We start from the raw sequence: 25,132 nt of genomic DNA on the forward strand, positions 1-25,132 counted from the left end.
TCTGTCCGCAGTCTCCATCACTATGTCCGCTCCCTATCTGAAACTCAACCTCTCCAAAACTGAACTTCTTCTGCTCCCACCATCTACTAACCTCCCTAAATCAGACATTTCCCTCTCCATGGGTGGCACCACAATAACACCCTGGCAGCAGGCACGCTGTCTGGGTGTTTTGTTTGACACCAATCTCTCTCCTTCACATCCCATATACAATCTGTTGCCCGCTCTTGCCGCTTACACCTAAAGAATATCTCTAGAATCTGCCCGTTTCTCACCATGGAAACAACAAAAACTCTCACTGTAGCATTGATCCACTCCCGCCTGGATTACTGCAATGCTCTATTAATTGGCCTCCCAGTTACTCGACTATCCCCTCTCCAGTTCATACTTAATGCAGCGGCCAGGATCGTCCATCTGGCTAATCGGTACTTGGACATGTCTGCTCTTCGCCAGTTCTTACATTAGCTGCCAATTCATTATAGGATCCAATTCAAAGTACTTTTTCTCACCCACAAAGCTCTCCACAGTGCAGCACCCCCCTACATCTCCTCCCTCATTTCTGTCTATCGGCCTAACCGACCGCTGCGCTCTGCAAACGACTTTTGACTAACCTCTGCACTAATCCATACCTCCCACTGCCGACTCCAAGACTTCTCCCGTGCTGCTCCTATCCTCTGGAATGCTCTACCCCAAGAAATTAGGACTAACCACAATTTGCATAGTTTCAAGCGCTCCCTCAAAACACATTTGTTCAGAGCGGCCTATCACTTTCAATAATCAAAGTCATTCTATGTGTAAGTGTGCATGTGTAGCCCATTCACTATCTCCATCCATCCCTCAGTCCCTCAAGATGGTTGGACCATCATTGTAAATACATCATTGTAAATATACACCTGTTCTCTGTATCTCCCCCACCTTATTGTAGATTGTAAGCTCTCACGAGCAGGGTCGTCTTATTTTGCTTTAATTATCGTATTGTTAACGTTGTTACTTATGACTTATGTTTGGAACTGTTAAACTGTAAAGCGCTGCGGAATATGTTGGCGCTATATAAAGATTATTATTATTATTATTATTATTATGTGTTACTGAAGGCGAGCAATGCCTGTCCTGGGCGTCCTTTTGGGCAGCTGTGAGGTGTACCTGACTGGTGCTAAAAAAAATGGAGTGTTAGTCTGTGTGCTACTCGGCTTTCATTCTTTTTGGTACAGATAAGATATGGATAGACAGATATGGATAAATGGATGGATAGATAGATAGATGGATGGATAGATAGAGGGATAAATGAATGGATAGATGGAGGGATAGATAGATGGATAAATGGAGGGATAGATAGATGGATAGATAGAGGGATGGATAGATAGATAGATGAATACATGGAGGGATAGATAGAGTGTGATAGACAGATGACAGCTACAGACAGCAAATAGTAAATTGCACATATCGCACATGTAGTTCACACATTGTACAGAGAGCACATAATAATCACCTACAATATTAGCATTAGTCACCTTCCTGTGACAGAGATGAGCAGTAGTACTTTCACTTTCTCCAGCTCGGGGCCCAGGAATCGGATACTGTGCAGGGCAGGCACCCCTCCCCCTCCTCTCTCTGGTGAAGACGGCAGAAGACAGGACAGAGGAGGGGAGATTGCCCCTGCAGTCTGGAGCCGGTGCAGGATGGGAGCACTGCAGCATACAAGTGAGTTTTGATAGGTGCGTGCCCCTGCTTCTAGGGGGGCAGCTTCCCCCCCTGCCCCTCGCTGGCTACGGCAATGATTCACACACAGCGTTTTTACGGATCCGTTTTTTGCAGGAAAATGCAGTGACTCTGGGCATGTCAGCAAAGTCAATGGGTTTCAAGATATGACATTCAGACACATCGTTTTGTGAGGATTCGTTTTTGGACTCAAAAACGGATCCTCACAAAGAATGAGCATGTCAGTTTGTGCGGCGTTTTTCTAATCTGCTTTTGCTATTGAAAACATTATCTATGAGCTCAAAAACCTTTCAAGTGATGCGGTTTTTTAAAAAGCTGATCTGCTTTTGTAGCTGAAAAACGTATCCTCAAAAAACGCAGCAAAAACGCTGTGGGTGAATGTATCCTTAGATCAGGAATAGAACAGCCATTTATAGGACATTTCATAACTTTCCCAAATTCCTATGAAAAACTATTCAGCACATTCTGCATTGAGCTACTGTACCCAATTTATTATATATTTTAGGAGTCGGAGTCAGTCCGTTTTATACCGACTTCAACTCCACCAAAATGAGCACTGACTCCACCTCCCACTCCACAGCCCTGCTGCTAACGCTCCCTTGATTGAAGGGTACATTTGCACATTGTGTGACCTAAACTTCAGGAGCAGTGGAGAGGAAAAAAACGAAGTAAAAAATAAAAATGAAAAATCTTTTAATTAGCTCTTCAGCTCCTGTTCAGTGATATGTATGGAGTTAAAAATTTAAAAATGTTGTGAATGATCCTCTATATGTTTTAACTAATCAAAGACTACATTTGTTTATATTTTATGATTTCATCAAGAAAAGTATCATGTCTATGAGTAACTGACACTCAGCAAAAAAAAAGTATAATTAGAAGTTTCACAGAAAAAACTAGTCTATGAAAATTGGAATTGTGGAATTTACATGTCTGAAGTCCAATATCCAAAACAATCTTGAATGACTGTATGGTGTTTCGATTTTTTTAAATCAGATTATTTCTGAGAAAAAGTTAAAAAAAAACCCTGTTTGTTATAAGCATGACCAAAACTTGCTCTTACCATTTAAGAAGTTAAGTTGGTTATCTAGGATTTTGTTAATTTCAAGAATCCACACTTGTCTTACAGCAGGGGATGTAGAGTTTAAAATATATCTTTGAGTAGACTCTCCAGATCTTGACAACAAGGCAAACTTGCATGGATCACCATCAATGCACTCTTCCACAGTAAGGCAGCTCACCTGAAACAAAACATATGTAGTAGAGGAAGTATGGCACTCTGCCAATCTTGTTGTGCACAGATAGCGGGACCGTCCGGCACTAACTATTATATAGTTTACTAACTGAAAAGCCCGGCGCTGCCTGGGCATAGTAACCAACTGTGGTTATAACAAATTATAATGATTATATTGCACATAAAAACATTTCACATTATATATTCAACACTACAGATTTGCAACACAAATTAACTAAACAATTACCCAAGTATTGATAGTATTTTATTTTTAACTCATTCAAGAGCCTTTTGATAAACAACATTTTTGGTTTTTCCTTTCGGGGCAAAGATGTACGGATTTTTGGCAGTTGCAACTCTTGAACAGACCACGTAAAGTTGACCATGAGAAAAGCATGGAGATTGCAAATCGATCCCTACTACTGTCCCTGAGCATTGTTAGTGGACATTGCAAATAGCAGTTGAACTGGAAACTGGACGCGTTTAAAATCAAAAAACAAATCAGATGGAATGAGTGGAATTCTTGGAATGAAAATGTCCTCTCCTTTGGCACATCCTGTTTCAGAGCTGTGTATCTAACCCTGTCCTGTGTGATGTCTGCTGAGCTGTGTACCTAATCCTCTCCTGTGTGATACTTTCTGCTGAGCTGTGTATCTAATCCTATCATGTGTTACTGACAGGATTAGATACACAGCTCAGCAGAAAGTATCACACAGGACACGGTTAGATACACAGCTCAGAAACAGGATGTGCCAAAGGAGAGGACATTTTCATTCCAAGAATTCCACTCATTCCATCTGATTTGTTTTTTGATTTTAAACGCCTCCAGTTTCCAGTTCAAACAGAATAGGATTAGATACACTGCTCAGCAGTCAGTATCATGTGTTACTGACTGCTGAGCCATGCATCTAATCCTATCCTGTGTGATACTGACTGCTGAGCAGTGTATCTAATCCTATCCTGTGTGATACTGACTGCTGAGCAGTGTATCTTATCCTATTCTGTTTGAACTGGAAACTGGAGGCGATTAAAATAAAAAAACAAATCAGATGGAATGAGTGGAATTCTTGGACTGAAAATGTCCCTTCCATTGGCACATCCTGTTTCTGAGCTGTGTATCTAAACCTATCCTGTGTGATAATGTCTGCTGAGCTGTGTACCTAATCCTCTCCTGTGTGATACTTTCTGCTGAACCATCTAATACTATTCTGTGTGATACTGTATGCTGAGCTGTGTATCTAATCCTATCCTGCGTGATACTGTCTGCTGAGCCGTGTATCTAATCCTATCCTGTGTGATACTGACTGCTGAGCCATGTGTCTAATCCTATGCTGTGTGATACTGGGCTCCCCCTGCAGTCTGTGTCAGAGGGTGGTCTGTGTTGGCACGGTAATAAATTGTGTTATTTCCAGCTTTACAGAAGGATGATAACACCATACAAATGATAAGAATAGGCAAAATTGTTTAGTGAATTGGAATGCGCGGGGTTAAAATTTCACCTCACAACAAAGCCTATGGCGCTCTCGGGGTCCAGACGTGTGACTGTGCAAAATTTTGTGGCTGTAGCTGCGACGGTGCAGATACCAATCCCGGACATACACACATACATACATACAGACATACACACACACACACTCATTGAGCTTTATATATTAGATTTTGATCAATGAAATGTGTGTAGGCTAAATTGATCTAATACATAAATACAGAGATCAGCCAAGTGTGTGTCAGGAACACCGCACTGCACTTGCTCACTGAGCCAGTGCGCGTGTCCTGAGTACAAAGATACCTGCAGAGCGGGGTCTCAGTGGTGACGATGCATGCTCCAAGCTCACAGGATCTGGAGCACATGACTGCTGGGGGCGTGGCCTCAGCTCCACAGAGCCAGGAGCTGCAGGGAAACTCCTAGAAAAGTAACTACAGGGCAATGTTACCAAGGGGCATAGACAGAGACAGAAACCAGATCAAGCCGGGTCAAAGCACGAGATAGCAATACAGTACCAAAGGGCTAGACAGAATGGATAGTCAGGACGTAGCAATAGATCAGAAAACCAGAACGGGCAATAGACGGTACAATAGGGACAAACTGTAACGGAGCAACGATAGCCAAGCCAGGAGGTTAGAACCAGAAAAGACAATAGTACCAAAACGAGAGACGGAGTACAGAGTGAGGGAACGGACCGGGTCATACACGGGAAGCAAACAAGCAATGCAGAATACATGCACACCAGGGGTCAGACACACCAGAACAACAGTATAGCTGACAGAGAACCCTGGTAAAGAGTGAGTATAAATACCCCTCCCAGATCCAGAAAGCGGCCACGAACACTTAACCCTGTGAGTGCAGGGCAAGAACCCTGTTCAAACCATGACAGTACCCCCCTCTTAACGGGGGGCCACTGGACCCCCAGGCTTGTCTGGGTATCTGGCGTGGAAAGCCCGCACCAGGCGATCGGCATGCACCGAACTGGCCGGAACCCATGACCGATCCTCCAGAGAGTACCCCTTCCAGTGTATCAGATACTGGAGTCTCCGGCGCACCCACCGGGAGTCGACAATGCGCCCTACTTCATACTCCAGCTGCCCCTCTACCAGCACTGGCAGAGCATTTGATGAGGGATCCTCTCTCACCGTCCCCACAGGCTTTAACAGGGACCTGTGGAAGATATCAGAAATTTTAAAGGAGGTGGGCAGCTTCAGTTGGTAGGTTACTGGGTTAACAACCTCCACAACTTTGTATGGGCCAATAAACTTGGGGCCCAGCTTTATAGATGGTATCTTAAGCTTGATATTGCGGGTGGGTAGCCACACCTTCTCCCCTACTGCAAATGCTGGACCTGACCCCCTCCTCCTGTCAGCAAACCGCTTATAGTTTTCCTGGGCCATGGAAATATTCCTCTGAACCTCCCTCCAAAGAATTCTAAGATGTTGTGTCGTAGTCTCAGCTCCAGGACATAGTAACATAGTTATTAAGGTTGAAGGGAGACTTTAAGTCCATCTAGTTCAACCCATATCCTGTCCTAACCTGCCCTAACATGTTGATCCAGAGGAAGGCAAAAAAAACTCCATGTGGTGTGGCAAACAGTAGGCTTCAAATTGGGGTAAAAAATTCCTTCTCGACTCAACATACGGCAATCAGACTAGCTCCCTGGATCAACGCAATATTAAGGAAACTAGTGTATATACCCTGTAATATTATACTTTTCAAGAAAGGCATCCAGTCCCTTCTTAAATTTTAGTAGGGAATCACTCATTACAACATCATATGGCAGAGAGTTCCATAGTCTCACTGCTCTTACAGTAAAGAATCCGCGTCTGTGAGTATGCTTAAACCTTCTTTCCTCCAGACGTAGAGGATGCCCCCTTGTCCCCGTTACGGGTCTAAGAGTAAAAAGATCATTAGAAAGGTCTTTGTACTGTCCCCGCATATATTTATACACTGTAATAAGATCACCCCTAAGCCTTCGATTCTCCAAACTAAATAAACCCAAGTGTAATAACCTGTCTTGGTACTGCAGACCCCCTAGTTCCCTAATAACCTTGGTCGCTCTTCTCTGCACCCACTCCAGTTCAGCTATGTCTTTCTTATACACCGGAGACCAGAACTGTACACAGTATTCTAAGTGTGACTTATATAGAGGTAAAATTATGTTCTCCTCATGAGCATCTATGCCTCTTTTGATGCATCCCATTATTTTATTTGCCTTTGCAGCAGCTCCCTGACATTGGCCACTAAATGTGAGTTTGTCGTCCACCCAAACACCCAGGTCTTTTTCAGTGACAGTTTTGCCCAGTGCTTTACATTTAAGCACATAATTATACATCTTGTTCGTTCTACCCAAGTGCATGACCTTACATTTATCCCCATTAAAGCTCATTTGCCATTTATCAGCCCAAGCTTCTAGTTTACATAAATCCTCCTGTAATATAAAATTGTCCTCCTCTGTATTGATTACCCTGCAGAGTTTAGTGTCATCTGTGAATATTGGAATTCTACTCTCTATGCCCCCTACAAGGTCATTAATAAATATGTTAAAAAGAAGCGTGCCCAAAACTGACCCCTGTGGTACCCCACTGCTAACCGTGACCCAGTCCGAGTGTTCTCCATTAATAACCACCCTTTGTTTCCTATCCCTGAGCCAGCTCTTAACCCACCTACACATATTTTCCCCTATCCCCATTGTTCTCATTTTATGTATCAACCTTTTGTGTGGCACCATATCAAAAGCTTTTGAAAAGTCCATGTACACCACATCCACTGCATTCCCTTGGTCCAGTCCAGAACTTACCTCTTCATAAAAGCTTATTAGATTAGTCTGACAGGAACGGTCCCTTGAAAACCCATGTTGATATTGGGTCATGAGGTTATTCTTCTCCAGATACTCCAGTATAGTATCTCTTAGAAAACCCTCCAGGATTTTACCCACAGTTGAGGTTAAACTTACTGGCCTATAATTTCCGAGTTCAGTTTTTGTCCCCTTTTTGAATATTGGCACCACATTTGCTATACGCCAGTCCTGTGGTACAGACCCTGTTATTATGGAATCTTTAAAGATTAAAAATAATGGTCTATCTATGACTGTGCTTAATTCCTGCAGTACTCGGGGGTGTATCCCATCCGGGCCCGGATGGGATACACAACCTGAATCCATGCGGGAAAACTCTCCAAAATGTGGGTTAAACCCATCGTTGATCTGAAAGGGAGACTTCCCAGTAGATTGACCCACACGACTGTTGAATGCAAACTTTGCCATGGGCAATACCTCACACCAGTCCTCCTGCCTGGAAGAGGCCAAGCATCTCAAAATCTGCTCCAACGATTGGTTTGTGCGCTCCGTCTGTCCAGTCGACTCTGGGTGGTAGGCAGAGAAGGACAACGAAATCCCCAGCTTTTTGCAAAAAGCCTTCCAAAACCTGGCTAGAAACTGTACCCCTCTGTCTGACACCACATTCATAGGCATGCCATGCAACCGAATTATATGCTGCATAAATAAGCGGGCCAGGGTTTCAGCAGATGGTAACGCGGGGAGAGGTACAAAGTGGGCTTGTTTTGAAAACCTATCCACCACCACCCATATCACCGAGTTGCCCCTGGAAGGAGGAAGATTTGTGATAAAATCTATGGACAAATGTGTCCATGGTTTATCCGGAATTGGCAAAGGCACCAACTCCCCAACCGGCCGGACCTGAGAACTTTTAGAACGAGCGCACACCCCACATGCAGTCACAAACTTTTTAATATCTGTTACTATAGAGGGCCACCATAAACCCCTCGCAATTGCCCCCCTGGTAGCTGCAATCCCAGGGTGAGCACTCATTATAGAATCGTGAAATTCCTGCATAAGTCCGAGACGGAAACATTCCGGTACAAACAATTTACCCGGGGGTTTACCACCCTGATCCCGAGCCTGGGCCTCCAAAATCTCTCTCTGTAACTCAGATGAGATTTCGGCCACCACTATTCCTGGCTGAAGAATGGAGGCGGGAGGTTCTGGAGGGGACACTGAATCAAAGCTTCGGGATAAGGCATCAGCCTTGATGTTTTTAGATCCCGGGCAGAATTTGATGGTAAACTGAAATCGAGAAAAAAAAGCACCCACCGAGCCTGTCTGGGGGTCAATCTCTTGGCGGACTCGATATAGGCCAAATTTTTGTGATCAGTGATGACTGTAATGGGATGAATAGCCCCCTCCAGGAAATGCCTCCATTCTTCAAAAGCCAACTTTACCGCCAACAACTCTCTATTGTCGACATCGTAATTTCTCTCGCAGAGGAAAATTTTTTTAGAGAAGAAGGCGTAAGGCCTCAGATTAGTAAGGGTAGGAGGGCCGTGAGACAAAACTGCCCCCACCCCTACTTCTGAGGCGTCAACCTCCACGATAAAAGGTCTTGACGGGTCGGGTTGTACCAATACAGGGGCTGAAGAAAAGCACTTTTTTAATGTGATGAAAGAATTTTTTGCAGCTACAGACCAATTTTTTACATCAGCTCCCTTGAGAGTGAGGTCCGTTAGAGGCTTTACCACCTGCGAGAAGCCCTTAATAAATTTGCTATAAAAGTTAGCAAAGCCTAAAAATCGCTGCAACCCTTTCAAGTCATGAGGCTGCACCCAATCTCTAACAGCCTGGACCTTCTTAGGATCCATGTGGAACCCCTCCCCTGACACAATCAACCCCAGAAAGGATACTTCTTGCATGAAAAATGAGCATTTTTCCAACTTGGCATACAAATGATTCTCCCTCAGTCTCAGGAGAACCATCCGCAAATGGTGCAAGTGAGATTGACTGTCCACCAGAATGTCATCCAAATAGATGACCACAAAACAACCAATTAAATCAGAGAAAATTACATTAATAAAATTCTGAAAAACAGCAGGAGTGTTGGTGACACCAAAGGGCATAACCAAGTTTTCGAACAGCCCTTCAGTCGTCAGAAATGCTGTTTTCTATTCGTCCCCTTCCCGGACTCTTATAAGGTTGTATGCCACACGTAAATCCAGTTTAGAGAACCACTTGGCCCCTGTGAGTTGGTTACATAGATCAGGAATTAGGGGGAGAGGGTATGTATTTTTCACAGTAATTTTGTTTAATTCCCAAAAGTCGAGGCACGGCTGCAAACTACCATCTTTTTTCTTAACAAAAAAGAAGCCCGCCGCCACAGGAGAAACAGAAGGTCTAATATGCCCTTTGTGGAGACTCTCCGTAATGTACTCCTTCATGGCTAGACGTTCGGGCCTGGACAAATTGAACAGGTGAGCCTTGGGTAACTTGTCTCCAGGGACTAGATTAATGGCACAATCAAAGGGTCTATGTGGTGGTAGCGCCTCAGCCTCACTTTAAGAAAATACATCTTCAAAATCTTTCAGGTACTCCGGAATACCTTCCAGATCGACAGACGACACTGACACAGATTTTACTGGGGTGACAAGAGTTGACAAGTTACAACATAGACCGTTAGCCATACAACCCCACTGAATGATCTCCCCCGTGACCCAGTCAATAGTAGGATTGTGACGTTGAAGCCAAGGCATACCCAGTACCAGTCCAGCCAGCAGATTATTTAGAAGAAAACACCTTAATTTTTCCACATGAGTGGAACCCACTTTCAGCGAAAAGGTATCAGTCATGAAACAAATTCCCTCCTGGGTGATAGGAGAATCAATTGCCACAATTTTAACAGGATCTTTTAACCTGACTGTCCCTATCTTATGAAAAATCACAACTTTGGCATCGATCAGATTAATAGAAGAACCACAGTCAACAAAGGCGGTAGTCCCAACCGGACCGCCTGTAAGTTCTAGTTCCATTGGAAGCAGAATTTTAGTAAGTGAGGAAACGGGTACCTGGGAGTCTAGGCAACCTCCTCGATTGTTACTCAGTCGTTTTCCTGATGGCTTCACTGAAGAAGGGCAAGAAAGACAGTTCCTTCTCCAATGTCCAGCGGATCCACAGTAAAAGCACAATTGGTTGTTTCTGCGGCTTCTCCTCTCTATTTCCTCCAATGACGTGGCACCAACCTCCATGGGCTCAGGACTAGATGCAGAGTCTCTCAGATTGGAGAATTAAGGGGTCGCCTGCAGCATGACCCCTCTTGCCCGCAGCCTACGGTCCATGCGGACAGCCTGGATCATAGCGTCCTCCAAAGAATCCGGTGGAGGATGAAGGGCTAGGGCATCATTCCAACGTTCGGGCAGGCCTCTACAGAACACACCCCGGATTGCAGCATCATCCCAGGAGACCTCCGCTGCCCAGCGTCTGAACTCAGGGCAGAACCATTCAGCAGAGTGCCTGCCCTGTGTCACACTTATCAACATATCCTCTGCCAGACGCACTCTATCAGGCTCATCATAAATGTGCCCCAGAGCCTCAAGGAACAAATTCACAGACATACGTTCAGGAGCAGAGGAAGAGAGAGAGAAAGCCGATGCCTGTGGAGCCCCCCGAAGTAGGGAAATGATGACCCCCACCCTCTGGAACTCATCCCCGGAGCGGGGCCTCTAGGAAAAAAAAAAAGCTTGCATCCTTCTCTGAACGACCTGAACTCCCATGAGAAAGGGTCTGGCAATTTGACTGGAGATTCAGGGGATGCCAATGACACATCTCTATCCCCAGCACTAAAAGCCCCTGCAGTGACAGCCCCCTGCACAGTATCCACCAACTGTTGCTGTGTATGGGCCATCGTGCGCTGTTCCACATTAAGTTTGAGGAACATTTGGGTCAGGTGCTTGACCTGATCAGCCAAAGCTTGTATGGGATCCATGAGGATAACACACTTTTTTTTTCCTTCAGAGGAAAAAAAAGCTGAAATGGTCAGCTATAATGTCAGGAACACCACACTGCACTTGCTCACTGAGCCAGTGCGCGTGTCCTGAGTACAAAGACTGTGCACAAAGATACCTGCAGAGTGGGGTCTCAGTGGTGATGATGCATGCTCCAAGCTCACAGGACCTGGAGCACATGACTGCTGGGGGCGTGGCCTCAGCTCCACAGAGCCAGGAGCTGCAGGGAAACTCCTAGAAAGGTAACTACAGAGCAATGTTACCAAGGGGCATAGACAGAGACAGAAACCAGATCAAGCTGGGTCAAAGCACGAGATAGCAATACAGTACCAAAGGGTTAGACAGAATGGATAGTCAGGACGTAGCAATAGATCAGAAAACCAGAACGGGTAATAGATGGTACAATAGGGACAAACTGTAATGGAGTAACGATAGCCAAGCCAAGAGGTCAGAACCAGAAAAGACAATAGTATCGAAACGAGAGACGGAGTACAGAGTGAGGGAATGGACCGGGTTATACACGGGAAGCAAACAAGCAACGCAGAATATATGCACACCAGGGGTCAGACACACCAGAACAACAGTATAGCTGACAGAGAACCCTGGTAAAGAGTGAGTATAAATACCCCTCCCAGATCCAGAAAGAGGCTACGAACACTTAACCCTGTGAGTGCAGGGCAAGAACCCTGTTCAAACCATGACAGTGTGTGGCAATAGAGGGTTAAAGGGAATCGGTCACCCCATTTTTGGACTATAAGCTGCCAGCACCGCCATCAGGGGCTTATCTACAGCATTCTGTAATGCTGTAGATAAGCCCCCGATGTAACCTGAAAGAGTAGAAAAACGAGTTATATTCTACTCACCCAGGGGCGGTCAGGTTTGGGTTCGGAGGGTGTCGCGGTCCGGTGCCTCCCATCTTGTAGCGATGATGTCCTCTTCTTTGCTTCCCATCGCGGCTCCGGCGCAGGTATACTTTATCTGCCCTGTTGAGGGCAGAGTAAAGTACTGCAGTGCGCAGGCGCCAGACCTCTCTGACCTGGTCCGGTGCCTGCGCACTTCAGTACTCTGCTCTGCCCTCAACAGGGCAGAGCAGTGCGCCTGTGCTGGAGCCACGACAGCAAGCAAAGAGGACATCACCGCTACAAGATGGGAGGCGCCGGACCCGGACCACGACACCTTCCGGACCCGAACCCCCCCTGGGCGAGTATAATATAACTCGCTTTTCTTCTCTTTCAGGTTACATCAGGGGCTTATCTACAGCATTACAGAATGCTGTAGATAAGCCCCTGATGGCGGTGCTGGCAGCTGATAGTCCAAAAATGGGGTGACAGATTCCCTTTAAGTTGCAAAGTCCGTCACTAGGAGAAAAAAGCCTGTGCTTTGCACTGACGAGGGGCAACACACCTCACACTGGCAAGCAAGGCATGTTACTCTTTAGATCCCAGTTAAAAGCCTCACATGTAGCCAAATCAGATCTCAGGCCTGCTTGATGTCTGTTGGCTGTCTCTATCTTAATCTATTCAATGTTTCGTTGTATTGGTTGGTAAGTACTCAAAATAAAAAAAAAAATCACACTAAAGAACTTTGTTTTTCATTATGGCTTAACCCCTTCACCCCCAAGGGTGGTTTGCACGTTCATGACCGGGCCAATTTTTACAATTCTGACCACTGTACCTTTATGAGGTCATAACTCTGGAACGCTTCCATGGATCCCGGTGATTCTGACATTGTTTTCTCGTGACATATTGTACTTCATGTTAGTGGTAAAATTTCATTCAAATAACTTGCGTTTATTTGTGAAAAAAATGGAAATTTGGCAAAAATTTTGAAAATTTCGCAATTTTCCAACTTTGAAGTTTTATGCCCTTAAATCACAGAGATACGGCACACAAAAAACTTGATAAGTAACATTTCCCACATGTTTACTTTACATCAGCACAATTTTGGAACCAAAATTTTTTTTTGTTAGGAAGTTATAAGGGTTAAAAGTTGACCAGCGATTTCTCATTTTTACAACACCATTTTATTTTTAGGACCACATCACATTTGAAGCCACTTTGAGGGGTCTATATGATAGAAAATACCCAAAAGTGACACCATTCTAAAAACTGCACCCCTTAAGGTGCTCAAAACCACATTCAAGAAGTTTATTAACCCTTTAGGTGCGTCACAGGAATTTTTTTGAATATTTAAAAAAAATGAACATCTAACTTTTTTTCATAAAAAAAATAATTCAGGTTCAATTTTTTTTATTTTACCAAGGGTAACAGGAGAAATTTGACTGCAAAAGTTATTGTGCAATTTGTCCTGAGTATGCAGATACCTGATATGTGGGGGGGAACGACTGTTTCGGCGCATGGCAGAGCTCAGAATGGAAGGAGCACTGTTTGACTTTTTCAATGCAAAATTGGCTGGAATTCAGATTGGACTCCATGTCACGTTTGGAGAGTCCCTGATGTACCTAAACAGTGGAAACCCCCTACAAGTGACCCCATTTTGGAAACTAGACCCCCTAAGGAACTTATCTAGATGTGTGGTGAGAACTTTGAACCCCCATGGGCTTCACAGAAGTTTATAACATAAAGCCATACAATTAAAAAATCATATTTTTTCCACAAAAATGATCTTTTCACCCTCAATTCTTATTTTTCCAAGGGTAACAGGACCCTAAAAGTTATTGTGCAATTTGTCCTGAGTACGCTGATACCCCACATGTGGGGGTAAACCACTATTTGGGCGCATGGCAGAGCTCGGAAGGGAAGCAGCGCCATTTGACGTTTTGGGCTGGAATTGAGATCGGACTCCATGTCGCGTTTGGAAAACCCCTGATGTACCAAAACAGTGGAAACCCCCCCACAAATGACACCATTTTGGAAACTAGACCCCCTAAGGAACTTATCTAGATGTGTGGTGAGAACTTTGAACCCCCATGGGCTTCACAGAAGTTTATAACATAAAGCCATACAATTAAAAAATCATATTTTTTCCACAAAAATGATCTTTTCACCCTCAATTCTTATTTTTCCAAGGGTAACAGGACCCTAAAAGTTATTGTGCAATTTGTCCTGAGTACGCTGATACCCCACATGTGGGGGTAAACCACTATTTGGGCGCATGGCAGAGCTCGGAAGGGAAGCAGCGCCATTTGACGTTTTTGGCTGGAATTGAGATCGGACACCATGTCGCGTTTGGAAAACCCCTGATGTACCAAAACAGTGGAAACCCCCCACAAATGACACCATTTTGGAAACTAGACCCCCTAAGGAACTTATCTAGATGTGTAGTGAGAACTTTGAACCCCCATGGGCTTCACAGAAGTTTATAACATAAAGCCATACAATTAAAAAATCATATTTTTTCCACAAAAATGATCTTTTCACCCTCAATTCTTATTTTTCCAAGGGTAACAGGACCCTAAAAGTTATTGTGCAATTTGTCCTGAGTACGCTGATACCCCACATGTGGGGGTAAACCACTATTTGGGCGAATGGCAGAGCTCGGAAGGGAAGCAGCGCCATTTGACGTTTTTGGCTGGAATTGAGATCGGACACCATGTCGCGTTTGGAAAACCCCTGATGTACCAAAACAGTGGAAACCCCCCACAAATGACACCATTTTGGAAACTAGACCCCCCAAGGAACTTATCTAGATGTGTGGTGAGCACTTTGAACCCCCCAGTGCTTCACAGAAGTTTATAACGCCCGGGCGTGAAAATAAAAAATTCGTATTTTTTCCACAAACATGATCTTTTAGTCACCATTTTTTTATTTTCCCAAGGGTACCAGGAGAAATTGGACCCCAAAAGTTGTTGTCCAATTTGTCCTGAGTATGCTGATACCCCATATGTGGGAGAAAACTACTGTATGGGCACACGTCGGGGCTCGGAAGGGAAGTAGTGACGTTTTGGAATGCAGACTTTGATGGAATGGTCTGCGGGTGTCATGTTGCCTTTGGAGAGCCCCTAATGTACCTAAACAGTGGAAACCCCCCACAAATGACCCCATTTTGAAAACTAGACCCACTAAGGAACTTATCTAGATGTGAGGTGAGCACTTTGAACCCCCAAGGGCTTCACTGAAGTTTATAATGCCAGGGCATGAAAATAAAAAAATCGTATTTTTTCCAGAAACATGATCAATTAGTCCCCAATTTTTTCATTTTCCCAAGGGTAACAGGAGAAATTGGACCCCAAAAGTTGTTTTCCAATTTGGCCTGAGTACGCTGACACCCCATATGTGGGAGAAAACTACTGTATGGACACACGTCTGGGCTCGGAAGGGAAGCAGTGACGTTTTGGAATGCAGACTTTGATGGAATGGTCTGCGGGTGTCATGTGCGTTTGGAGAGCCCCTGATGTACCTAAACTATTGAAACTCCCCACATGTGACCCCATTTTGGACACTAGACCCCCCACGGAACTTATCTAGATGTGTGGTGAGAACTTTGAACCCCCAAGTGTTTCACAGAAGTTTATAACACTCGGACGTGAAAATAAAAAAATCATTTTTTTCCACAAAAATGATATTTTTGCCCCCAATTTTTTATTTTCCTAAGGGTAACAGGAGAAATTGGACCCCAAAAATTGTTTTGCAATTTGTCCTGAGTAGGCTGATACCCTACATGTGGGGGTAAAACACTGTTTGGGCGCATGGCAGAGCTTGGAAGGGAAGGAGCACCATTTGACTTTTTCAACTCAGAATTGGCTGGAATTGAGATCAGACGCCATGTTGCATTTGGAGAGCCCCTGATGTGCCCAAACAGTGGAAACTCCCAATTATAACTCCAACCCTAACCCCAACACACCCCTAACCCTAATCTGAGCCCTAACCCTAGCCCTAACCCTAGCCCTAACCCTAACCCTAGCCCTAACCCTAGCCCTAACCCTAAGGCTGTGTGCACACGCTGCGGATTTTGCTGCGGTTCCGCAGCAGTTTTGGCCGCTGCAGACCAGCAGCAGTTTTTGCTGCGGTGTACAGTACCATGATTCCCTATGGGAATCAAAAACCGCAGTGCAGACGGTGCGGAATTTTCCGCGCGGATTATCTGCGGTTTTCAATCCGCAGAAAGAATTGACATGTCAATTCTTTCTGCGGATTCTCCTGCGGTTTGCCATCTCCTCTATTGAGGAGATGAAAAACCGCAGGACAAAACCGCAGAGCAATCCGCAGGTAAAACCGCAGGTCTTTTGACCTGCGGTTTCACCTGCGGATTTTACAAAATCTGCGCGGGTGAATCCGCACCTAATCCGCAGCGTGTGCACACAGCCTTACCCTAACGGGAAAATGGAGATAAATACTTTTTTTTTAGTTTTATTATTTTTCCCTAACTAAGGGGGTGATAACGGGGGGTTTGACTTACTATTTATGGCGGTTTTTATGTTTGGCGGCTGTCAGACGCTAAAAGACGCTTTTTATTGTAAAATAGTTTTTGCATCACCACATATTGAGAGCTATAATTTTTCCGTATTTTGACCCACTGAGTCATGTGAGGTCTTATTTTTTGCGGGACGAGTTGACGTTTTTATTGGTACCATTTTCGGGCACGTGACATTTTTTGATCGCTTTTTATTCCTATTTTTGGGACGCAGAATGAACAAAAACCAGCGTTTCATGAATTTCTTTTGGGGGGGTGCGTTTACACCGTTCCGCTTGTGGTAAAATTGATAAAGCGGTTTTATTCTTCGGGTCAGTACGGTTACAGCGATACCTCATTTATGTCATTTTTTTATGTTTTTGTCGGTTTTATGCAATGAAAACTATTTTATATAAAAAATAATTATTTTTGCATCGCTTTATCCTGTGAGCTATAACTTTTTTATTTTTTCGCTGATGATGCTGTATTGTGGCTCGTTTTTTGCGGGACAAGATGACGTTTTCAGCGGTACCATGGATATTTATATGCGTCTTTTTGATCGCGCGTTATTACACTTTTTGTTTGGCGGTATGATAATAAATCATTTTTTGCTTCGTTTTTTATTTTTATTTTTTAAGGGGTTCGCTTAAAGGGTTAACTAATGGGACAGTTTTATAGGGCTGGTCATTACGGATGCGGCGATACCTAATATGTGTACTTTTATTGTTTTTTTTTTTTATTATTTCCAAAAAATGGATTTATTGGGGGAATATTTTTTTTTTTTTCTAATTTATTTGGCAATTTTTTTAAATTTATTTTTACATTTTTTTTTTATTTTTTTTTTACTTTATTACATAGTCCCAGGTGGTACATCACTGTCCTGTGACAGATCGCTGATCTGTCACATCACAGATCACTGTGACAGATCAGCAATCTGTCACAGGCATTGAAGCAGACTTCCTCTTGCCTGCGCTTTGCAGGCACTGAGGAAGCCAGCTTCCTCAGGTCCCCGAAGGCCCCCGTCGCCATCTTGGATTCGGGGGCCTGGAGGATAGGAGCCCCCGGCAGCAGCGCTGCACATTGCGCTGCCGTGGGGGGCTCAGGGAAGCACGGAGGGAGCCCCCTCCCTCCCGATGCTTCCCTTTAACTCCCGGTACACCGCGATCATGTTTGATCGCGGTGTGCAAGGGGTTAACGTGTCGGGGGCGGTCCGTGACCGCCCCTGACACATAGTGCCGGGTGTCAGCTGTGATAATCAGCTGACACCCGGCCGCGATCAGCGGTAGACGTACTATCCCGTCCACGGTCATACGGGCCCGGGTACCGTGGACGGGATAGTACGTCGGATGTCAGGAAGGGGTTAAAGAACCACTATAGTGTTTTTTTATTTTTTAACAAGAGTTCCTACTGCATATTTTCAAACTGTAAAACTTAAAATTTCTATTAAAGATTATTTTCATACAAATCAACATACTGTCAATAAAGTTACTTAAATGGGTAGTCCAGTAACTAAAATGTCCTTTCAAAATATCTATCTTTACACCCTAATCAATTTTGTAATTAGTTTTATTATAAAAGGCCTTACACCTTTCCCTACTAATCTAATTCGTAAATGTGTTTTTTACCACCCTTCATGTGATATTTCACTTGAGAGGAGTCTCAAACAGGATGTAACAGAAGGCGAGGGCTGCACTCGCTTCTATGCAGTGTCCATCATCTCTCCTGTAACAGCAGTTCATTAGGGGGCAGTGCTGCGGAAACTTTCTACAGTTTCTTTCATTGCCGCCCACTGAAAACCTCCTAGATCTAAGGTGATAGAAACTGTGGGAAACTGTGGGAAAAGCGATTTCAAAGACAGCAGGAATGGTCGTCAGGATGCGGTGATAAAAGCAGTGAGTGACACGGTCGTAGAGAACACCACAGCTCATTAAGGATTAGACCGGGTCTGATGGCTTCGCTTTATAATAGACACTATGCTTTCTACAGAACTTGGTATCACTGGATGGAACGGTCCGAGGAATTTGGAAATCTCTCTATTCTGGATTCCACACCTTGTCTGCATGTCTTATCTATTGTTTGAATGTTTCCTGATCCGATTTCCTTACCAGTCTTCCTCCCCTGCTCCCACCTACCCCCTACTTTTTTCAAATTTTCCTATTCCCATTTCTCTTTTTTCCTCGTCTGCAGTTTTTTTTATCAACAACAAATAATTGTTGGGAAATTTTATTATTATTAATAATAATATGTATTTATATAGCACCATTGATTCCATGGTGCTGTACATGAGAAGGGGTCACATACAAATTACAGATATCACTTACAGTAAACAAACTAACAATCACAGACTGATATAGAGGGGAGAGAGGACCCTGCCCTTGCGGGCTTACATTCTACAGGATGGTGGGGAAGGAGACAGCAGGTTGGGGGGTTGCAGCAGCTCCAGTGATGGGGAGGCGGTAGCTCCAGTAGTGGTGAGGAGGCAGCAGGGATCATTGCAGGTTGTAGGCTTTCCTGAAGAGATGGGTTTTCAGGTTCCGTCTGAAGGATCCGAGTGTGGTTGATAGCCAGACGTGTTGGGGCAAAGAATTTCAGAGGATGGGGGCTATTCGGGAGTAGTCTTGGAGGCGGTTGGGTGAGGAGCGAATAAGTGTGGAGGAGAGAAGGAGGTCTTGGGAGGATCAGAGATTACGTGAGGAAAGATATCGGGAGATTAGTTCAGAGGTATATGGAGGAGACAGGATATAGATGGCCTTGTAGGTCAGTATTAGTAAATTGAATTGGATACTCTGAGGGAGTGGGAGCCAGTGAAGAGATTTGCAGAGGGGAGAAGCAGAGGAGTAGCAAAGAGAGAGATGAATTAGTCGGGCAGCAGAGTTAAGGATGGACTGGAGCAGTGCGAGGGTGTTAGCAGGGAGGCCACATAAAAGGATGTTGCAGTAGTCGAAGCGAGAGATGATGAGGGCATGCACAAGAGTTTTAGTAGAGTGAGGGTTGAGGAAGGGACGGATTCTGGAAATATTTTTGAGCTGGAGGCGGCAGGAGGTGGAGAGAGCTTGAATGTGCAGTTTGAAGGACAGGGCAGAGTCAAGGGTTTCTCCGAGGCAGCGGACCTCCGGTACAGGGGAAAGTGTGATGTCGTCAATTGTTATAGATAGGTCAGGTAAGGAAGATCTGTGAGATAGGGGAAAGATGATCAGTTCAGATTTGTCCACATTCAGTTTGAGGAAGCGGGAGGAGAAGGAGGATATGGCTGATAGACACTCCGGCATTTTTGAGAGCAGAGAGGTGACGTCTGGGCCAGAGAGGTAGATCTGAGTATCATTGGCATAAAGGTGGAACTGGAATCCATGGGACTTTATGAGTTGCCCCAGGCCAAGTGTATAGATTGAGAAGAGTAGAGCCCCTTCACACATAGCGAGATTGCTAGCAATCTCGCTAAAACGTCACCCATTTTGTGACGCAACATCGATATCGCTAGTGATCTTGCTACATGTGACACTTACCTCTGACCTGGCTCCCCGCTGGATATCGCTGATCGCGCGAGATCATCCTGGTCCATTTCTCGTCGTCGGCTTCCTGCTGGCGCCGACGAGCGACTCCATGGACGCGGGAGGAAGTCGTCACCCAGCTGCCGTCTGACAGTTACGTAACGACCGCCGACCGCTGCTGCATCGCTGGTAAGATCTGCCTATTTGACAGCTCACTAGCGACCATTTAGCAATGCACCAGCGATCCTGACCAGGTCGTATCGTTGTCGGGATCGCTGGTGCATCGCTAAATGTAACAGGACCTTAGGGGTCCTAGAACAGAGCCTTGGGGGACTCCAACACAGAGGGTGGGATGAGGAGGTAGTGTGGGAGTGGGAGACGCTGAATGTGCGGTTGGAGAGGTATGAGGAGATCCAGGATAGGGCAAGGTCTTTGATGCCAAAGGAAGAGAGGAGCTGTAGTAAGAGGCAGTGGTCAACTGTGTTGAAGGCAAAGGACAGGTCTAGAAGGAGGAGTATAGAGTATTGTTCATTCGCTTTGGCTCTAAGTAGGTCGTTAGTAATTTTGGTCAGGGCTGTCTCAGTGGAGTGATGGGGGCGGAAACCAGATTGTAGATTGTCAAAGAGCAGGTTAGATGAGAGATGGGAGGAAAGTTCAGCATGGACCTGCTGCTCCAGGAGTTTGGAAGCGAATGGGAGCAGCGATATTAGGCGATAGCTAGATGTAGTGGTTGGGTCGAGGGTTGGCTTTTTGAGGATAGGCGTGATTGTGGCATGTTTGAAAGCAGAAGGGAAGGTACCGGAAGTTAGTGATAGGTTGAAGAGGTGGGTTAGAGATGGGGTAAGAGTGGTGGTGAGGTTGGGGAGGAGGTGGGATGGAATGGGGTCGAGTGCACAAGTGGTGAGGTGTGATTTGGAGAGAAGATGAGCAAGCTCCCCTTCAGTGATGTTGGTTAAGGAGGTTATGGGATTTTTGCATTGGTCTGGTATACAAAGGGGTTGTGGTGCTTGAATAATAAAGACTTGCCGTGTTTGGTCTATCTTGTTTTTGAAGTGCGTGGCGAAGTCCTCAGCAGAGATTAGGGAAGTTGAAGGAGGAAGTGGTGGGCGGAGGAGGGAGTTAAAAGTAACGAACAACTGTTTAGGGTTGTGGGATATTTGTTCCATTGCTATTATTTTTAATTACGTGTGACAAGTCGTCAGTTACTTAACTGATGTTTATGTCGTGTTGATATAGCTTTGCTTACTGTCATTACTGCAAGTATTGGGATTGCCTTGTCCTTGTTTCTTGCATAAGGTTGTTGATTTTTTTTACAGAAAAAAAAGAAAGGAAGAATTAGATTGGCTGTGGCACCACTATATGTAGCCGTGATCACCTATAGCAATTAATAAGCACTAGTACATAGGACAGAAAAAAGACATGCTATATAAAATGAGATCACCAGAAATGATAAATATAAGAATTTCTTTACTGATACTGATGTCTTTTTTTCTGTTCTACCGACTTCATTTTGACCGTGCTTTCTGCAGTAGTTCATCCAGACTGGGATAGTGGCAGGGAAATTGCTATACCACCAGGTTGCGGATGTGAGCCATGCAAGGCACATGTGTGAGGTTTCCCCTGTGTAGGGCCGTCACCAGGTTTGCACCATTATTGCACATGGCCTTCACTGGCTCCAAGTTCAGTGGCGACAACCATTGCTCTAACTTGGCCTGGATAACTGTCCACAACTCTTGAGCTGTATGGCTGCAATCTCCAAGGCATATTAATTTTAACATTGCCTGATTCCGGTGAGCCATTGGTGCGCAGTGCGAAGGTGGGGTTATTCTATCTGCACTGTTGGAATGCGTGTCTGATTAAGTGAGAGGTTGAGGGAGGTGGAGGAGCCAGAAGCAGTGTAAGAAGTGTTAGATACAGAGATTTGTTCCACAAGCCTTGAGGATTCAAATACATGTGGAGCAGCCCCTTGATCACCTACCCCCACAGCCACCAAAGTTACCCAGTGTCCACTTAGTGAGATGTAACGCCCATGCCCATGTTTGCTCTTCCAGGTGTCAGTAGTGAAATGCACCCTGGCAGACATAATTTTTTCTGGGAACGGGTGATGTTGTCTGCGAAGTGCTGGTATAGCGCCGGCCAGCTTTCTTAGCGAAGTAATGGTGACTTGGCAACTGATCCTGGGGGACTGCGGTGGCCATCAACTTTCTGTAACCCTCTGTATCCACCAGATGGAAAGACAGCATTTCTGTGTCCAACAGACTGAAGATGGTGGAGTTCAAGTGCTTAACTTTGGCATGTGTAGGAGAAAACATTCTTTTACGTGACCACAACTGTGGGACCGAGGATGGCTGCTGTGCTGAGAGAGGATGGAGAACAAGACAAACTGCTGGACTGTGAGTGAAGTGTAGGCAGATATGTTATGGTGGATTAAGAAAGATGTGTTTTGCTAGGTGACATAAAAATAGCAGTCATGTCCACTTCCGTAACAGGTGATGGGCTTTCACTCACCCCGAATGAAAGGGGGTAAACAAGTGAAGTTACTGGAGTCGAAGACCTGTGTAAGAAGACATGACAGTGACTGAAGAGGAAGAAGCAGGAGATGTGGTTGATGGGACAGCTGGTGATTGGTAAGGCCCGCTAGTCAGCATTTTAGTGCAGTGAGATTCCCACACTAACGCATGTTATTTGCGTATGTACTGATTTACAGTTGTGGCCAAAAGTATTGACACCCCTGCAATTCTGTCAGATAATACTCAATTTCTTCCTGAAAATGATTGCAAACACAAATTCTTTGGTATTATTATCTTCATTTAATTTGTCTTAAATGAAAAAACACAAAAGAGAATGAAGCAAAAAGCAAAACATTGATCATTTCACACAAAACTCCAAAAATGGGCCAGACAAAAGTATTGGCACCCTCAGCCTAATACTTGGTTGCACAACCTTTAGCCAAAATAACTGAGACCAACCGCTTCCGGTAACCATCAATGAGTTCCTTACAATGCTCTGCTGGAATTTTAGACCATTCTTCTTTGGCAAATTGCTCCAGGTCCCTGATATCTGAAGGGTGCCTTCTCCAAACTGCCATTTTTAGATCTCTCCACAGGTGTTCTATGGGATTCAGGTCTGGACTCATTGCTGGCCACCTTAGAAGTCTCCAGTGCTTTCTCTCAAACCATTTTCTAGTGCTTTTTGAAGTGTGTTTTGAGTCATTGTCCTGCTGGAAGACCCATGACCTCTGAGGGAGACCCAGCTTTCTCACACTGGGCCCTACATTATGCTGCAAAGTTTGTTGGTAGTCTTCTGACTTCATAAAGCAATGCACACGGTCAAGAAGTCCAGTGCCAGAGGCAGCAAAGCAACCCCAAAACATCAGGGAACCTCCGCCATGTTTGACTGTAGGGACCGAATTCTTTTCTTTGAATGCCTCTTTTTTCCTCCTGTAAACTCTATGTTGATGCCTTTGCCCAAAAAGCTCTACTTTTGTCTCATCTGACCAGAGAACATTCTTCCAAAACGTTTTAGGCTTTTTCAGGTAAGTTTTGGAAAACTCCAGCCTGGATTTTTTATGTCTCAGGGTAAGAAGTGGGGTCTTCCTGGGTCTCCTACCATACAGTCCCTTTTCATTCAGATGCCGACGGACAGTACGGGTTGACACTGTTGTACCCTAGGACTGCAGGGCAGCTTGAACTTGTTTAGATGTTAGTCGAGGTTCTTTATCCAACATCCGCACAATCTTGCGTTGAAATCTCTTGTCAATTTTTCTTTTCTGTCCACATCTAGGGAGGTTAGCCACAGTGCCATGGGCTTTAAGCTTCTTGATGACACTGTGCACGGTAGACACAGGAACTTTCAGGTCTTTGGAGATGGACTTGTAGCCTTGAGATCACTCATGCTTCCTCACAATTTGGTTTCTCAAGTCCTCAGACAGTTCTTTGGTCTTCTTTCTTTTCTCCATGCTCAATGTGGTACACACAAGGACACAGGACAGAGGGTGAGTCAACTTTAATCCATGTCAACTGGCTGCAAGTGTGATTTAGTTATTGCCAACACCTGTTAGGTGCCACAGGTAAGTTACAGGTGCTGTTAATTACACAAATTAGAGAAGCATCACATGATTTTTCGAACAGTGCCAATACTTTTGTCCACCCTATTTTTTATGTTTGGTGTGGAATTATATCCAATTTGGCTTCAGGACAATTCTTTTCATGTTTTTTCATTTAAGACAAATTAAATGAAGATAATAATACCAAAGAATTTGTGTTTGTAATCATTTTCAGGAAGAAACTGAGTATTATCTGACAGAATTGCAGGTGTGTCAATACTTTTGGCCACAACTGTATGCATGTAGTTGTCAAATTATTGCAATTTTTGCCGGTACTGAGTTTTTTTTTGGGAAAAAAATGGGAGTTGGGTCATCCTTTGAGATCTTAAAAAAGGCCCAGGCTGGGCAATCCTTGCCACCCCTGTGAACTACACACTCACGACCAGTGCTAGCCACAGCCAGAGTTGGGGCTGAGGATGCAGGGCATGTTATGGTTGCATCAATTCGTGTCTGTGTGGGAGGCTGCATTGTAACCTCCTCGTCTTCCTCCTGCTCCAACTCCTCTGCTGAGCTACTCAGCTGCATGCCTCTGGTATCTACAACCTCACTATCATCCTCTCTGTTCTCACACTCCTCACCCTGAGAGTCACTATCCTTCTCATTCTGCCCTGACACAACAGGACAATCTGCATGCGACTCTGGTGTCTGAGTCTCATCAGGATCACTTCCATTAACCGGTGGTTAACATCTGGTGATGAGAGTCTGGATTCCGCTCGAACTCAACTTCATCTAGTCCTGGAACCAACATGAAAGACTTTTGTGCCTTAGTGCAGATGCTTTACTTCTCTGGATTCTGTGAATCTTTTGAGCAGACCTCTGATGCCCATGAAATAGAATGTGTGAACAGCTTTACAGAATGGCCCATCTTTGGTTCCTTGCAGTCAGTTGGCATTTGGAAATTTGTGTTACAGGGTGAAACTGTCATGATCTCCACTCTGTTGCTGTCTGCTATGTTACTTTGT

General features: G+C 44.7%; 1 protein-coding gene across 1 annotated transcript in view; it reads right to left on the reverse strand.

Moving 5' to 3' along the window:
• Nucleotides 1–25,132, reverse strand: part of TRIO (trio Rho guanine nucleotide exchange factor) — a 2,342,529-nt gene that overhangs the window by 79,254 nt on the left and 2,238,143 nt on the right. Inside the window, 1 exon segment of the mRNA XM_073555735.1 lies at nucleotides 2,777–2,954. Coding sequence (XP_073411836.1) covers nucleotides 2,777–2,954 — 178 coding nt within the window.

This window comes from Dendrobates tinctorius, unplaced genomic scaffold, assembly GCF_039654945.1.
Source record: "Dendrobates tinctorius isolate UK_male_01 unplaced genomic scaffold, ASM3965494v1 ptg000229l, whole genome shotgun sequence".
Lineage (NCBI taxonomy): Eukaryota > Metazoa > Chordata > Amphibia > Anura > Dendrobatidae > Dendrobates > Dendrobates tinctorius.